At 39.7% G+C, this 17,255-nt stretch overlaps 1 protein-coding gene across 2 annotated transcripts in view; it reads left to right on the top strand.

Annotated features, from left to right (window-relative positions):
- The window catches only part of veph1 (ventricular zone expressed PH domain-containing 1), an 81,564-nt gene extending 67,380 nt beyond the window's left edge, over window positions 1–14,184 (top strand). For both annotated transcript variants that reach the window (XM_008285520.1, XM_008285519.1), the window contains 3 exons: window positions 9,873–10,009; window positions 13,534–13,587; window positions 14,002–14,184. In XM_008285520.1, coding sequence (XP_008283742.1) covers window positions 9,873–10,009; window positions 13,534–13,587; window positions 14,002–14,184 — 374 coding nt within the window. The remainder of the gene's footprint in view (window positions 1–9,872; window positions 10,010–13,533; window positions 13,588–14,001) is intronic.
- The last annotated feature ends 3,071 nt before the right edge of the window (window positions 14,185–17,255 follow it).

The raw sequence follows: 17,255 nt of genomic DNA, 5'->3' as shown, positions 1-17,255 counted from the left end.
ATGTATGTATTTAATGTGTTTGGATTTGTACCCATAGTACACCATAGAGGTTTTAAGGTCTTTATATTAAAGCAAATTGCTCTAATGTTGCTGACAGTTTTGAACCAGCTGGAGAAACACAAGCTTACACTGTATGTCAGAGTTGATAATAAACTGTCCCAGGCATTATAATAAATATTAAAGTCTAATTTAACTTTATTCCACTAAAAGCTGTTGCCTTATGCTCTGCATTTATGTTTTATCCTGCCATCACTTCTGATTAAAGTTTTGTCTGTTATTTCAGTGCTTATTTCTACTGCCCAGAGCACAGCAGACCAACATAATCCTCCGGGGCTGTTAGAGACCTAAACAAAACACATCTTTTTCCTCTCTGTAATCGTCTTCAAAGTTAAACTCTTCTTTACACTCACAAATTTAGGTTGTGTTCAGATTATAAGAAAAACAAATAGCTGTTGAGCAAACCCTGGTGCATTGATATTGTTGCTGTTAATGTTGACTGACATGCACGATCCCCTATGAATACATAAACACTAAGTATGAAAATCACCAGTATGGTATATTATAGTGTTAGACAAGTTGTTTAACAAGCTTTAGATGATTAAAAAAAGTCACCTAAAGACAATGCTGCCACTGTCAGTCATCATGCATATATAAAGACCAACATCCAGAAAAAACTTCAATAGAATAACCGACAATGTCTGTTATTCCATAAATTTTAGGTCTTGATTGATCGACCACCCTCCCTATGATCACTGGAATAACACTACATGGTCTAATTCACTTCATAAAATTCAGTTTCCTAGGTATAAGATGATTTAGTGAGTGTCTCCATTTGAATGAATGATCTTTATCCATTTAAATGGAATTAGTTCATTTGGATGGAAGCTGTTATTACGATGGGTCTGCAATTTTTCATTTTCTCAGTCTTTGATGTCACTGTCTCATCATCACCCTTTATTTCAAATACTGACACACACATGCACAGAAGTAAACACAGACTCGTCAGACTTCCCAATCCAAACAGTACGAAAGCCAAGTGAACGCGATTCTTCCAACGGTGCAGCTCAGAACGAACCGATGTAATCACTGCAGCTGAATGACTGCAAGGACTGCATGATTACCTTTCAGATTCATGCTGCCTCTATTCATTACATGAGGATTTAGAAAGGGATAATAGTACTTTCCCTCTGGGACTGTGTGATTGGGAGTGTGTGTGCATGTGGATACATGTGATTTGGAAAGCATTTGTGTCCTTTTGGCCTTGGATGCCCTACTGCTGCTGTGCATGTCTGTCTGGTGTAGGGTAAGACCTCCATGTGGACAATTTACATTGAATCGCAATTACTGAAAAAGGGAATCTCAGAGGCATAACAAAACCTTAGCAAGTAAAACCTGGTGTATAACCACCAATTTTAAGTGAGAAGATGTGTTCTTAAACACATTTTAACTAAAATCGTTTAAAACTACCATGCAACATGTGTTCATTCTCTGCATATTAGATTTGTAGTGATTAACCTGTTGGCAAAGTAGTAATACGTCTACCAGTTAAGTGCCTTCCTTTCCAAATGAGACTTTAGTGTTTAACTATTCAACTAAACCAGATATCACTGTGACATCTGTCCTCAGTAAAACACATTGACACTGTTCATGATAATAAACTCACCACACATAACTTTAAAAAGATCAGGTGAAACACACACAACAGAGTCGCTTTAACATAGAATTTATCTGAGCCAAAGTCAGGCTCAGACACTCTGCCTGTAGAGCTGCACAGCTGAAATTACTATCATTAAATAAACATATTACAAAAACACACACATTGCGACACTGTTTAGATTGCAGCTAGCCCACACACACACACACAGTCAGCTGTGTGGAGCTTTAGCCAATGAGATTTTTTAATGGAGCAGGAAACGAACACATTGTGAGTCAGCTGAACATCAAACACTTTGCATGTGTGTGAATACATAAAGCCATCAAACCCTTGTGCACTTGAGTAGGTGCGATGTTTTCTGTTGCAATAAAGAGGCCACAGTCAAAGAAATAAGGACTTGCCGTTACTCAAGTTACCTAGAAGTATGTGCTTTTAATGGTTGTGTGTGTTTGTGTTACCTGGAACAACAAATTCTCTCCACATGGCTGTATATCTGTCTATCGTGATATTCAAACTGCCCACCGTGTTAAGTGAGCGACCCCTCTTTGGCCTTTACCACCTGAGGCATGACATTTTTGTGTCAGTCACACTTTAGACTGCTGACATGAACTTGGTGTATTGAACAAATTATCTGCAGCTGATCATTATTCATCTGCCAGCTCCATAACTTGAAGGAAATCAATTTAATCCAAAACATTAATCACAGACTTGTTGTATTTGTTGTGCAGGACAAGTTTTAAAATATCAGAATGTTGTGCCACATTGAAATTTCCTAACGTGCCCTTCTACTTTTTGCCATTAACTTCTTTCAGAACCATTTATTAGAATATTTTGTGTGTATTTTTACCTTTTGTGGCAGTTTCATAGTAGGCTGATGGAAAATCTAGGCAGAGTCCTGGCCATATGGTGTACATTTAAGGTTCCAAGGCCACTGTGAACCACCATAATTAACATAATATATTTACTTAAACAGTAATATCATTGTTGTGCCCTGCAGAGTTCAGCATTTTATGTTATGAGCCATCAAGTGGGGTTTTATAGATGATTACCTGAACTGCTTAAGTGTGATAAACAGGAACCTACTTTTAACCCTCTGAGCTGCATGACCTGGCAGTGTATGTTATCTTAAGAAAATCTATACAAATACACTAGTTATTAGAGTCAGAAACTGCAAAAGTAGAGAGACTCACCAGATTTTTTACTTTTCCATTGTCCTCAAACATCTCATCATGTTCACATGCCAATCTGTTGGAAAACGTCAAATATAAGCTTAAAAACTCCAAATTCTGAGTTCATCAACACAACTGTGAAGACTTTAGTGACTCACCTACAACCAAAAGTCATGTGACAAAAAATTCAGGGACTTTTTGGTTAAACTGCAGGCTGTGTTCCCACAGAGAAGATAGGAGGCAAGTATGGAAACAAATTCCAAATGTATGTAGTAAAATAGGTACAGTGTGTAGAGTCACCTTTTTTTTTTTTTCTAGTTTTGGTAACACCTGTGGACCCTTGAAAAGAGCTTGTACATGTTGATGTCACAAATTAGTAATGCTTGTGAAACAAATAATAAAAGAAATGTAATTCAAAATATAGAATTTATTGTATTTTTGTTTTTATTCAGAATGAAATTTGCCTCCAGTGAGTAAAAATGGAGCAAAAAACACCCAGAATGTTTTTGGGATTCTGAGTGTTAATCTGCAGTACACAAATACACCACAACAATGGGAAGCACCTTCTATAGAACTTTAAAAGAAGGTTGTTTTCAGTTTAAACAAAGAGAAAATACTTTGGACTGTACAACACTGTAATGCTTTAGTCATCATGTCTAAATCTGTGCCATTAAATATTGGACCTCAGCTGCCTGCAAATTCAAATGGCTCATGCACATGAAACTATTGAATACAAATGGTTTATGACAATGTGAAACATGTGAACATGTCTTTCACCAAAATGAAGTCAGCCATAAAACAAGACCACAATATGTTGTGAAGGCCAGAATAAGAAACGCTCAGAACCATCCACTGGGATCTTTCTGGTCCAGCTGAAAGCTGTCCAGCTACATCCAGGATATTAGGTCAAGTTACAGTAAATGACAGTGATGACTCATCTCACTGAAGCAAAGGTAATGACTTGGCTTCAGATCCACTTTGATTTGTATTTAGAACATTTCCCTTCTAGGTGACCCATTTCTTTTTTCATATTTTGAACATAAATGCAGCACATGCCAGTTCACATATTTACCATATAGACCTGCTGTTCATATTACAAGCTGCGACTAGCCAACATTTTACTTTATAATGCTGTGCTTTAATAAAAACTTGCTGACTTGGCCTGAGTGATTTAGAGGTTGCACACACATGGTCTCGTGTTTTAGGTGAAGTGTTTCCATTGTGAAGGCCAAAGTGGAGCCAGTGGTTACTGCACCACCACGATACTTTATGATATACTGTTGAGTTTAACTACTGGAATGTCTTTGAAGTGTGCGTTAATGAGCAGAGTAGCGAGTGCATTTGTGCAGATATTGTATGTGTGGGCATGCCAGGAGAAGCTACGCAAGCTCAACCAGTATGCTGTCTTCTTCTCTTTCTGATTCTGGGGTTTGTTGAGTATTTTCACTTGGATGGTGAATTGTGTCATCACTTCAGCACCAAACTCCCCAATCAGGATGGACGAAACCACCAGAAACATGAAAAGAAGATAATTAAAGCCACACAGAAACAAACACTTTAAAATATATATATATATATATGTGTGTGTGTGTGTGTGTACCGTCATTCCGTCATCATGCCTTTATGTGTGAACTTGTGCACATTTACTCATGTCTGGAAGAAAGAGCCACTGTTTGCTAAAAGATGGAAAACCCCCAAAAAGACCATCCATTATTCCGCCATCAATCAGTAAAGACATGTTGGAAAGACACGCTCACATCCAGGAATTATGTTACAAATTCCGGAGATTTCCTGACTAAAGACAAATGTTCATCAGTCTGTGCCAAACTTTAAGTGAGTGTCAATTCTACAAATTGCGTTGTGAAGCTTAGTAAAGTTTGCTTAAATACTTAAGACAGCATTTGTCATGTGTGCTGTTAGACATCCTGGTTACATCATCAGGCAAGGTTAATGAAACATTCCAACACCTCATTTATGACAAGAAGGATTAATCATTTTACAATATTCATCTGTTCACGTCAACTGCCAAACTTTCCATCTTCCATTTTCTCTCTTATGTAAATCTTAGCTACAGTACATCAGCTAATACTTTACTCCTCAGAACAGTACAATATGTTCACACTAGCCTTTGCAGGGTTATATTTAGGTTTCATTCCCATTTGAGGCTTTTTGGCTACATCTGATCAGCTCATCAGGACTCTTGTAATGTTTTATATTGGTTCTTCTTTCTATACCTGACTGATATGCTTCTTATGTGGTTGACTGTGAATATTTTTCCTGCACTCGGGTCTCTTAAAAGGAGATCTTGACGTCAATGATTCTGCTAAATAACATTGCATAAAAATAAGGTATGATACGAGACATGTAGGTGCACAGCTTTGCAGCCAAGTGAACAGACTTCTAGTAAAGATTGACGAGTCACTCTTTGTGGTTTTTCCTGGAAGCAGTTTTGAAATTGAGAAAACAGCGTTTGGCAACAATGATAGAGATTACAAGAAAAAAACAAATTAGAGAGGAAAAATGGAAAAAATCTCTCCAAATGCTTCTTTTCTTTCCAAGTACTCCTTAGTTTAAAATGTCTATTATATTGACATATCCTTGCTGAACTATTAAAGTCTACCCATAGGAACTCTTGCCTTCTTCCAGTCATAGTGCAAATGAGCTGAGGCAGGCAGGTCTATATATACATGTTCAGTTAATCAGACAATAGCACAGCTGTCTATTATCAGTTAAACAAGAGCTGCATTAACAACACTCCACCTCCAGATGAATTTGATTAGCCAGACAATCTAGTCAATTGACTCTGCGTGTGAGTGGACATCTCTGTATTACACCTACTTAAAAAACACCACCAACAAGAAAGAAATTAAAAAACATTCAACATTAGCCCTGCGAAAGACTGCCGACCTGTCTAGGTGTCCCCGCCTTTCCCCTGAGTCAGCTGGGTTAGGCTCCAGCCCTCCGTTACCCTAGTGAGGATTAGTGTATAGATAGTGGAAAACATTCATGCAAAATTCATGCATTCATGCTACACTTAGAGACAGACAACCAAGCACACTCACATTCACACCTATGGACAATTCAGAATCACCAATTAACCTCAACATGTTTTTGGACTGTGGGAGGAAGCCGGAGAACCTGGAGAGAACCCACGCTGCACGGGGAGAACATGCAAACTCCACGCAGAAAGATCCTGGGTGTCCTCACTGTAATGCGAACCGGGGACCTTGTAGCTGCGAGGCAGCGGTGCTGCCCACCGAGCCACAGCCCAGCTTCAAAGTCAGAAATCCAAATCCAGCATGTTTTAAGTAGCAACTTTACTTTTCACCAATAGATGTTTTAAGTCATTATATCAATAATTATAAAGTCATGGGGGGCTGGAGTCTATCCCAGCTGACTTAGGGCGAAGGCAGGGGACACCCTGGACAGGTCACCAGTCTATCACAGGGCTACACTTAGAGACAGACAACCAAGCACACTCACATTCACTACAGTATAGAAATGAGCCTAGTAAACATACACTGTACATTAAGTCAGCGAGAGTAAAACACATCACAGTTATCTCTGCAGGAAATGAACAGCTGTGTAAGTAAAACTCCTTATCATGTTTGCCACACATTAGTCCCAAACAGGGCTGCAAGGTGGCGCAGTTGGTAGCACTGTTGCCTCGCAGCAAGAAGGTTGCCGGTTCGCGTCCCGGTGGGGGCACCGGAATCTTTCTGCGTGGAGTTTGCATGTTCTCCCCGTGCCGCGTGGGTTCTCTCTGGGTTCTCCGGCTTCCTCCCACACAGTCCAAAAACATGTTGAGGTTAATTGGTGATTCTAAATTGTCCGTAGGTGTGAATGTGAGTGTGCTTGGTTGTCTGTCTTTAAGTGTGGCCCTGCGATGGACTGGCGACCTGTCCAGGGTGTCCCCTGCCTTCGCCCTAAGTCGACTGGGATAGGCTCCAGCCCCCCATGACCCTAGTGAGGATTAAGCGGTGTATAGATAATGGATGGATGGATAGTCCCAAACAGATAGTAGAATGGGAAGCTTGGTTAGCGGAAAAACTCAATTAACACTTAGGTTTTTTACAGTAAAACCAAGCCAAATAAAACCATCTGCTCTCCCTTTACTACCTGTCGCTCTATTCTGAAACATGTTTTTGCAAATCTAGACATGTCACAAGGTGTAGTTTTCCTCCTGACTTGACATTTTCAAGAAAAGTTGACATTTAACACTGGAGGGGTGGTTGACTTGTTTATAGCCACATTTTTTCTTATAATTGATAGTTAACAAGGGTGAGCAAGTTAACTGTCAACTTTGCTTTACATCCAAAGCTGTCATTCAGGATTCATCCCACTGTTCACCTCACACTTCATCTTGACTTGATGCTGTTGTCCTGCAGCCAAAAACTACAAACTGCCGCAGTAGTACACACATGCACACACATATTGTAAAAGCATAAAACCAAAACCCATTGACAAATACAGTTATGCAGCATGTAGACCTTTCCGTAGTTGGACCTGAGGGTGAAATTAGGCTTGTTTGGAGAAACAGCTGTTTCTGGTAATGGTTTGGGTTGGAGAGAATTGACTCCTGTCACACGTTTGAAATCCAATTCCATGCATGCAAAACCCGTCTGTTGTTGGACACATGTATCTGCCGCTTACTTGCACAGACATCCTCAATATTTGCTTATGAGTCAGTGTGTGTACATTCGTGTGGGTTTGTGTTGTTGTCTTTGCTTTTTGACGTCAGTACAGCCCAGACGAAAGGCTGTGACTACCGCACCTGCCTGAGGCTGATAACAAATCAAGAGATCACTTTCCAGGTGTCGACATCAAAGCAAAGTGAAAGGGCGTAGTGATTTATGGAATAGACAAGTTTTAAAAAATTGAAATATTTGTTAGGTGATGCATTCGAGCTGGCATAGTGGTGGGAGTGCAGTTGCGTAGAAGCAGCGTGTGTGTCTCTTTTGTGGTTGTTCTGTAGGACAGACACACATACACACTAATAATTTGGAAAGAATGCAACTGTTTTACTCACATGCTTGGCATCTCTGTGATTCATCAATAAAATGGAGAAGAAACCACACAAATAAAACAAATTATCAAACTTAACCCTCATCAATTCATTAACCTGAAGCAGAATCAATATTTACACTACAGTAACACAGAGCACAGTGTTTCTGTTATGTTGTATTGAGTAATGTCTGCTGCGGCTGAAGTTTTACTATTATGGTTTTCAACTAACGCACTGTGTTTTTTGATTAATCCGTTCATCATTTGTCCATAAAATGTCAAAACATACTATTAAATACCCATAAAAAATGATCATGCCTTGTTGTAATGTCTTTATAATGCTATCAACTGTGGTTTGATCGGCTGTCAAAAAACAAAAAAGCCCATTTAATTTAAAATGATGTAAAATCAGAAAAGCGGCAAAGCAGCTTTTCTGTCTTCTCTTGTTTCTTCTCTTCTGATTCGGGGTTGTGATGACCTTTAGCGGTTTGTTTTCCTTGGTGTCAGGTACCTATGTGAATCAGCGTCATTAGATTGCAGTAATCGCTTCACTGCTTTGCTCATCATCGCGGATACAAAGAGTGGCTCTGTTTGGTCGTCTGTATCTAAAGCTGTGGTTTGATTATTGGCACCAGACCTGAACATGCCAGAACATCACTGGCGTTTATCTGGAAAGCAAAGTTTCCTAAATGCTTAGAGGACAGAGTCACACACGATTAGGAGAGGCTTGTGTATTGATGGTAAATGTGTCAGTGATCCAGTTACACAGCCTGTATACAGAAACACCAAATAAACAACTGATGCATACTACACTCACACATACTCAAATCGGCACTCAATCCAGCTCAGTCCAGGAGGTTGGTGTTTCTAATGAGACCAGTCCAGACTCAGTGATGTGTGGTTCTCCTCTCTGATCACACACACATGAGACAAAATGCTTTTGTCAATTTAAACTAGACAACCCTGGAACTGGATCAATTCACATCTGTGTGCATCGCAGTTTTGTGCATATGCAGTTCAAAGTACTTTAGGGGTTCTGAAAAATATGACAACTAAACACTAAAGACAGAGACACAAAGATATCAAAGTAAACTGAGAACAGAACCAAACTGTATGATACAAAATAAGTATGACAGTGTTCGACTGGCTTGTTTTACAGTAAATGAATGACGTAAGTCTGATCAGCAGGGTGGCTGTGATGTTCTTTCTGTGCAAAAATACTCGTAAGCGTAATCTTGTTTCGAGAAAGCCATGGGGACACGAATCCTAAGGTTGTATAGGATATGACTTGTTTAAATGCCCTATACCTGTGTTTTCATACTGTATGTTTAGCCCATAATCTGTAGAGATGAATGGCACCTCTGGGTCTGAAAAGTGAAGCCAATGTAGAAGTGCCTTAAACCTGCATTCTAACTAATGTCCATCAGGGGGCGACTCTTCTGGTTGCGAAAAAAAAGTTCAGTTGTATAGAAGTCAATGAGAAAACCACACAACTTCTCCTTTGATTTTTTACCTCAGTAAACACTTTTCTAATGAGTTTATGGTCTCAGTCGCTAGTTTCAAAACTTTTTGAACACAGCATGGTGTTCATTTTGTAGGTTTATGTCAGAGCAAAATAAACAAATAAACATGTTCTGTTTTAGGGTGGGGCTACCTTGTGATTGACAGGTCGCTACTGTGTCGCCATGTCCTTGAGTTCTGAGTCAAAAATGGTTTTGAAACTTAGTATTAGAAAAGAACGAGGACAATGGCCATATTTTAACTTGAGGCTTCAGAGCAGTAGTCTACAAATCAATGGGTGATGCACTGTTTATTTTTCATTCTTCTGAGAGTCATTATTATTTTTTAATTTCCTATGAGTTGAGGGCGAAAACCCTAACTACCCAGGGGCCAGTAAAAAATTCCTCTGTCTTTGAGGACTTTTAAGACTTTGTGTTGTATTTTTTTTAGAAATAAACGCTAAAATATGAAGCACTAATGTGTTTTCTGTCTTTCTTTCTCTTTTGTGTCTTTCTTTTTGTTGTTCTGTTTATGTGCATCTCTAGTTGTGAACCAGGAGGGACAACCTTTAATTGAAGGGAAGCTAAAGGAAAAGCAGGTCCGCTGGAAGTTTATTAAGCGCTGGAAAACCCGCTACTTCACCTTGGCAGGAAATCAGCTACTCTTCCGGAGAGGCAAATCAGTACGTAAGCAGTAAAAATGACGCCTCCTCACACAAAAACACACACTCAAACACTGATGTACACAGACGTACTGTCCCAGTCCTCCATCAGAAAATTGTCATTATTACTTTCCTGTTCCGTGTCATTTGCAAAATGATGAAACTCTGCATGAAACAGTGGAAATCCCATCTCGTGATAAGTTCAACTTTCCCATAGGACAATCTGGTGAATCCAACTATAGCAAGCCTTGGCCGCGGTAAGGACTCTTGGGGGACTCCCAAGGCCAAAGCGTGATGCTGCAACAACATGAGTCACTCTCCCCCACTGTAACTCAAAGCAGATATAATTACGCACAAGTAGCAAACACAGCGAAGGAGGAACAGCCTCGTACGCCATGTGTGAGTAACAGAAAGACTGAATATTCTCATTTGAGCAACAGAAAGGAGATTTCCCTCGCGACTACAACACAGTTTTTCCTCAAATCTCCCTGTGTTTGCTGGTGACTTACCGTAAGCTTGATGAAAGGCTGAGGATGCTGAAGAGAGAATTACTGCACAAAGGAAACGTTTGCTTAATCAAAAACACAGACCAAAAGCAGCATCACAGAAAATGTGTTGAGGTCAAGTTTGATTTTATCCAGCTGATAAAATAATTTATTTTTTATTTTATCAGCTCATTTCATGAGAAAATCATATTTATTTAACTACACCTGTGATCGTTCATATTTTCATTGTAGTTCATGGCATCAGCCATCTGCGCAAGAGAAACTGTCATAATTATAATATTTTTTATAGCCAACACCAGATTGAGTGTCCTCTGGGTGTTTAGACAGACTCATGTTTATACAATCAGCTCCTCAAAACTAGAGAAAGGCACAACCTCACAGTGGAGTATCTGGAACCATGGGAATATTCAGTGGTTGAAATGCAGAAAATAGAGTTAAGCGCGCTCTCTTTTTTTTTTTTTTAAATCCAAACAATAGTCTTTGTGCTCCTATCCAGATGGTAATGGATTCTGCTGTTTTGCAGCAGCCACAGATTGAGAAGGTTTTGTGTCTTTGTTTTCAGAGCTCAGTCTGTCTTTGCCAGCGTGTTCTGGAGGTGGTTGGTATGTTGTGAAAGACCTTTCTCCCCAGTGGCGTGTAAGATTAAGAACCAAGAAATGTTTTCTTTCCATCATATTGAGTGATCGAGAAACTTTGACAGTTATTTCCATGAGCATTTAACTAGTAGATAAAATATGTCTAAAAAAGATTTCTCTACATTGTAGGTTATAGCTGATCTGCAGTGTTTCCTCCGCTGAATATTGCATTTTCTCCCTAATTGTGAACAGACAAAGAGTGATGCCAAACTACAGGAAGGACTTGAATTCAGCTTGGCAAGTCCTCATGCTGAACTTTAGACAGAGATGGAGAAAGATCCTGAACATATGATAATAAAATGGGGGCATTTGGTGTATTTACATTCTCCCACAACTTTGCATTACCTGAACTGTATTCATGGTACAATAGCTGGGATATGTAGATATTAGCTTACATATGTATACACCTACCAAACAAGTAGAATTTGTTTTCTGTTTGTGATCCTGAAATTTGTTGAATGTCACTTCCAACCTTCCAGGCAGCTTTGAGTTTCCATTTATTTCATTGTTAAAACTGGAGTAGGCAGAAATCTAGAAAAGGCAAACAACAAAATGATAAATACAGGCCTTCTCCTGCAGCCTTTCCATCTCTGTCCTAAGCTGCTCCTTCTGTCATTGAATCAGGCTTTCCATCATCTCAGAACATGGTGAAAAGAGCATCTCCATTTGTAGAGCAGCCAGTAAGACTGGCTTCTCTCTGAAGATGCCTGCCAAAGTCTCCCATTACGCACTAAGTTTATAAATCCTGAAACCTGAGCCAAGAGGAGGTGCAGAAGTCAGGTTTCTTCTCAGACCACTTGGATTACAATATGTTAAAGGGTTATAATAGAACTTTTGCGCTTAAAATAACATAACATAATAGCGTAACGCTTAAAAATGACTGCCTACCCCAGCTTTAGGACACACAAAACTTCTTTTTTCATGAGGTTAGACATACAGTAAATGTGTTTTTGCTTCTTGTTTTTGGTTAATGTAAGCTATCACTTTGTTGTAGTGCATTCACTTGCTCCAATGTCCAGCATTCCGTCTATTTATAAGCTAATTTGTCAGAAAGTCTGTGCACAAGAGACACAAAAAAGCAAACATGTGCATCATGGAGAAAAAACACGATTTGACAGAACATAAATTACTCTGTTCAGCAGCCAAGCATTACTACTGTACTGTTCTGTCAGTGCCAAAATGTAAAATAAACTCCCTTATGTCAGCGCACAAATATAATTATATATTACAATAACATGAAGACAAATGCTCTCGCTGCCTCAGTGAATGTAGACACTAATATGTCAGTCTCACTAAACACTGTCTTCTTACTTGCACGATTGCCTCCTAAATTGTGAATTGTCAGATGCAGTGAAAGAATGAATAAGTTACACTGAAGGAACAAAATATTAGCAATACTAACCCTATCCTACCAGTCATACAGATTTAGCAAGAAATTAGAGAAGGGTGCTTGACTTATGCATTAATAGAAGTATTTTGAGACAGTATCTCAACAGACTTTCTAGATAATATAAAATCATCTCACCATGTAGCTAAAGTCAATCAAATGTCTGTGCTCAGCAGGGAACAGAACCTCCACACGGCTGTCCGGGAGGTAAAACCGTGAATATTTCTAATCTAAATAAATGCTTTGTAACACACGTACACACTCCAGAAGGATGTGGGCGCTTGCTGTGGGTCATCTTGCAGCTCGCTCTGGTTATGCGGCTAGAACCACTATGGGGTACAAGGACATGGCTCTGCTGCAATATACACACGACAACACCTTCCCACAGTTAGTTGGGTAAAACAAAGACATGATGTCCTGCCGAGCTGAAGGATTTCATTTCCTGCTCTGGAGAAACAAAAGAACAATAATGTGTAATTGTTCATTGTGCAAATGGTTTGTTCTGAGGTAGCAAATACGGGAAACAACACGAGGAAACACTATTGTTCTCCTGAAATGAAGAGGACACATGTGGCACTGAGGCAACAGGAGGTCATTCATATGCTGAAAAGGGTTTTTAACGTGACCAGATTTGTTTTTACGTACTAATTTGAATCGCTTTAAAGAAAAAACGTTACACTGAAAAACATCCCCCATGGAGAAAACGTTTAGCAAGTGTCATCGCTGTTCTTTCAGATGAACTTGGTGTCTGAGTTCCTGAATTATGAAACATTGTATGATAGAGTCCTGACATTGCTTCACAGGTTAGATTTATCTTCAGCTTTTATTTTGTCCATATAACTGATAATTACCAGTGTAAGTACAATTCTAAGCACTGTACCTAAGTGTAATGTTGAGGTACTTGCACTTTACTTATGCTTTTTTGAAGCTACCTTATAGTTTGACTCCTACATTTCAGAGGGTAATACTATACTTTTTCTGCACCATATTTATGGTCACTATCTGTCCTCCCCACAGAAAGACGAGCTGGATGACATCCCTATTGAGCTGAGCAAGGTGCAGAGTGTCAAGGTGACTGAACGTTTCCATCTTTTGCAGAATCATTTTAATCTTCACTATTAATCACATGTTTTTGCATTATTTGTGCATGACCTGGTTCCATAGCTGTGCTCTCTAAGTTTCCTTTTCAGTGTTGTCATTTTAAAGCTATTTATATCATCTGATCACGTTACACTGTTGTGTAGGAAGGTTCAAATACTCCCCAGTCAGAGTTTACATAATTCAAGAAGGCAGATCACATCCCTAAATACTACGAGGCGGATTACATTTCAGCTGAAGACATGGATTATTCTACAGGATGAAAGATGGAGGCCAAGTTACATCAATCTCAAAGATGTCAGCAGCAGCTTTCCCCTGAGAGACAGATGCTTAGAGTTTGTCATCTTCTCTCGCCTCCTGATGAGGATCTTTCTTCTTTTTCCGTAGGTGGTGGCCAAGAAGCGTCGGGATCGGGGTCTGCCGCGGGCCTTTGAGATCTTCACCGACAGCAAAACGTACGTGCTGAAAGCTCAGGATGAGAAACATGCTGAGGAATGGCTGCAGTGCATCAACGTGGCTGTGGCTCAGGCCAGAGAGAGGGAGAACAGAGAGGCCACCACCTACCTGTGAGAGCAGCACAGATGCAGAGCTACATTTATTATATCGGATGGGCTTTTTTTTTTTTTTTTTTTTTAATACACTGCCACCGAAACCGACAGGGAAAAAAAAAAAAGAACATCGCAACAAACCTCGAGGAGGAAAACACACACTGCCAGTAGCACTTCATATCTGTAATCAGTGGGATACAACTTCATCTTACTGATAATGGAGCACCATTAAGAAATAAACACTTGTTATGCAGTATTTTTAGAACTAAGACTTATTAAACCAGCATATAAAGACTCTTGACATGTGTATCGAAGTATACTGACTCCCTGTACTTGCTGTTACATCCCACCATGGACCTGCTGATGTGTAATACATCCATCATCAGTGATTATACGCGAATGTTACACAGTACACATGTTAAAGATCTAAGTTATGTTTTAAGATGTTCACCTGACTGGACCAAACAGTACGGAAACTTAAATTTAGACTCTGCTTCGAACAAGCAAACAAAACCAGCATCTGCAGACTCCTGGGATTTCTGAACTTAATGATGCATGATGACTGACTCGTATTTGAGTCCAGAGTCGTATTTAGCAATAAAGACTAAATAGAAGCACAGACCTCGAAAGGACTTGTAACAGTAATGAGACTGAAGGGTTCCCTTTAGAAAGCAGGAAGGATGAAGAGGAGCCTAATGGACAGCAGATGGGACGGCCATTCGATTCTGGAATACTATGTGTGTGTGTATGTGTGTGAGAGAGAGAGAGAGAGACAGAGACAGAGAGACAGAGAAACCGTGTGGTCTTAAAGGAATAGTTCAACATTTCAGGAAATACAAGCATTCACTTTCTTGCCAAGATTTACATTAATGCATATGAAGCTATAGCCAGAGCAGAGTTACCTTAGCCCTTAACCTTTGGCAAGAAAATGAAATATGTTTCCCAGAATGTCAAACTATCCCTTTATGTATGTTGTGTTTTCATGTAGGACATGGATGTACATAATTAATCCCACGTGTTGAAATCGTGTTGTATTGTGTATTTTGTTTCATATTGTATTTTCATTACTAACAAACCTAACGAAAAACTTTTGGCCCCATTTTCTCTTTCTGCTTTTGTACTAAACAAATGAAGCAAGCTTCGGTCCGTCGATCAGATTTCTGTTCTTTTGCAATCTCGGTCGTGTGCAGACCGGGATATTTCTGGCTTTCCCCAACAAGAAAGGTCTGCAACAATTCACTCTGTATTTTAAGAGGCACAATGTCAGTTCTACTGTTGCTTAATATTGGAGTTTAGACCACAGGTTTCTAAGAGAAATCACAGAAGTAAATGAGTGGTTTCCTTGTGGATTTAGAAACTTTGCCAGTTAAGTCAAAGTGATTTAGAGGATTGGTTGAAAGGTTTTGTGTCGACAGCCATAGACTTGAAGGTGAGCACCCTTATTTTAAAACAAGCGCTTTTCTAACAGTTTACAAGCTTGTGTGTTTTGCGGTCTTCGGAGACTGGATGAAGTAGATTTGAGCACATTCTTGAGAGTTCAGTCAGAAAGCTCTCATCTGCATTACAACTCATTTCTACAATCTTCACCTGAAATATATCAACCTGTGACAGCGCCTCTATGGAACACTGTGACTCCCTCCTGTTATTCACTTACAGGGAAGCAGACGACAAACGTCTTGACCCAGTTAGGTTCTGAACCTCCAGCACCAGACAAGCGTTCATGGTTGGCCGTGGCGAATCAATTATTTTGCATGGTGTCTGATTTTGATGTTTATCTGGATCCACATCAGAGGTATGCGGCTGCCCACAGGTGAACGCCTCCTTGGCACTGAATGCTTTTGGTTAAATGTATAAAATTCAAGGTTCTGAATATCTTCAAAATGCCTAAGGTGGTCTCAATTTGAACTCGTGTGACAGACAAGCAAATTCTCTTTGGTCTCAGGTTGTCCTACAGCTATAACCCTGTCAGCTGTGTCCATGCAGTCATAACACAGTCTTTCCCACTGGGTCAGGTTACTGCTGTTTGTACTTTTTTGCAGTCTCTGTGCCTCCCCTCCTACACGGCACAACTGACCTGCATCTGCTTACACATAATATTATTTACACCATGCCTCTCCTCCAAAATTGAATTCCCTCCTTGCTCCTTATTTTAGTTTAATGACCTACATACACAGCTGGCTATGCACCCCTTAAGTCAGGGGGATTTTCCACTATGACTGCATCGAGAGGCTTTATAAAAAGCACCATAATTAAAACAAACATTTTGTAGCCTCGCTAGTAGTGGAGGGGTGTACGTATGGCAATGTCTCAGCAAACATTTCATGGATTGAGGTGAACTTTGATACATTTGATGCTCAGTCTTTGGGTATTTGATTACTTTTTCTTCAGTGCCCAATGGAAGATTTATAATCTAATTGAATTGGGTACAGACGATCATGTCCCGCTCATGATAAACTTTTCATGTTGCTTCATTGTCTGGTAAAAATGTTTTTCTCTCCACTGTTTGGTTTTAGCATGCTGCAACACGGTACATTTAATAGTGAACAACATGCCTGCTAAACATCAGTATGTTAATACTGTAAACCTGTTGGTGTGCTGGCATCGTCATTTATCTCAAAGAACCTCACAGTTCACAGAGACACCAGCCACACTCGTTCATCCCAAAGTGAACAGATCCATCTAAAACACTTGATTTCTAACGCAGAGCATCGTATATGATATTATACTGTATATTAGTATAGTACTCTGTTATGACAAGCAATTGTTAAACCACAAGTGTGGAACTTTTGTCTCCTCCTTCTGGCAGTCAAAGTAATCACACAAACACTGTTGATGTGATAATGTCATTGTTAAACTTTCATCTCCCCTCTGAGCAGCATTTTTGTTTCCATCTGAAGCATCATAAACTTTTCTTGGATGCCTCCTAGGTTTTTCCACCACAGGCCTTGTTATACTCCTAGGTCTGTCTCCATCGCTACTCTTGCGCCACTCTTCAGCTCTGGAAAACCGGTCATTGCCAGTTGATGCATAAAATGCATTGCAACTGGTGCACCAGCATGGAAATCATCAGAGACCCCATTTTTACTGTGGTGC

Source organism: Stegastes partitus, unplaced genomic scaffold, assembly GCF_000690725.1.
Source record: "Stegastes partitus isolate 25-593 unplaced genomic scaffold, Stegastes_partitus-1.0.2 Scaffold406, whole genome shotgun sequence".
Classification (NCBI taxonomy): domain Eukaryota; kingdom Metazoa; phylum Chordata; class Actinopteri; family Pomacentridae; genus Stegastes; species Stegastes partitus.
This window is presented reverse-complemented; position numbering and strand designations above follow the sequence as displayed.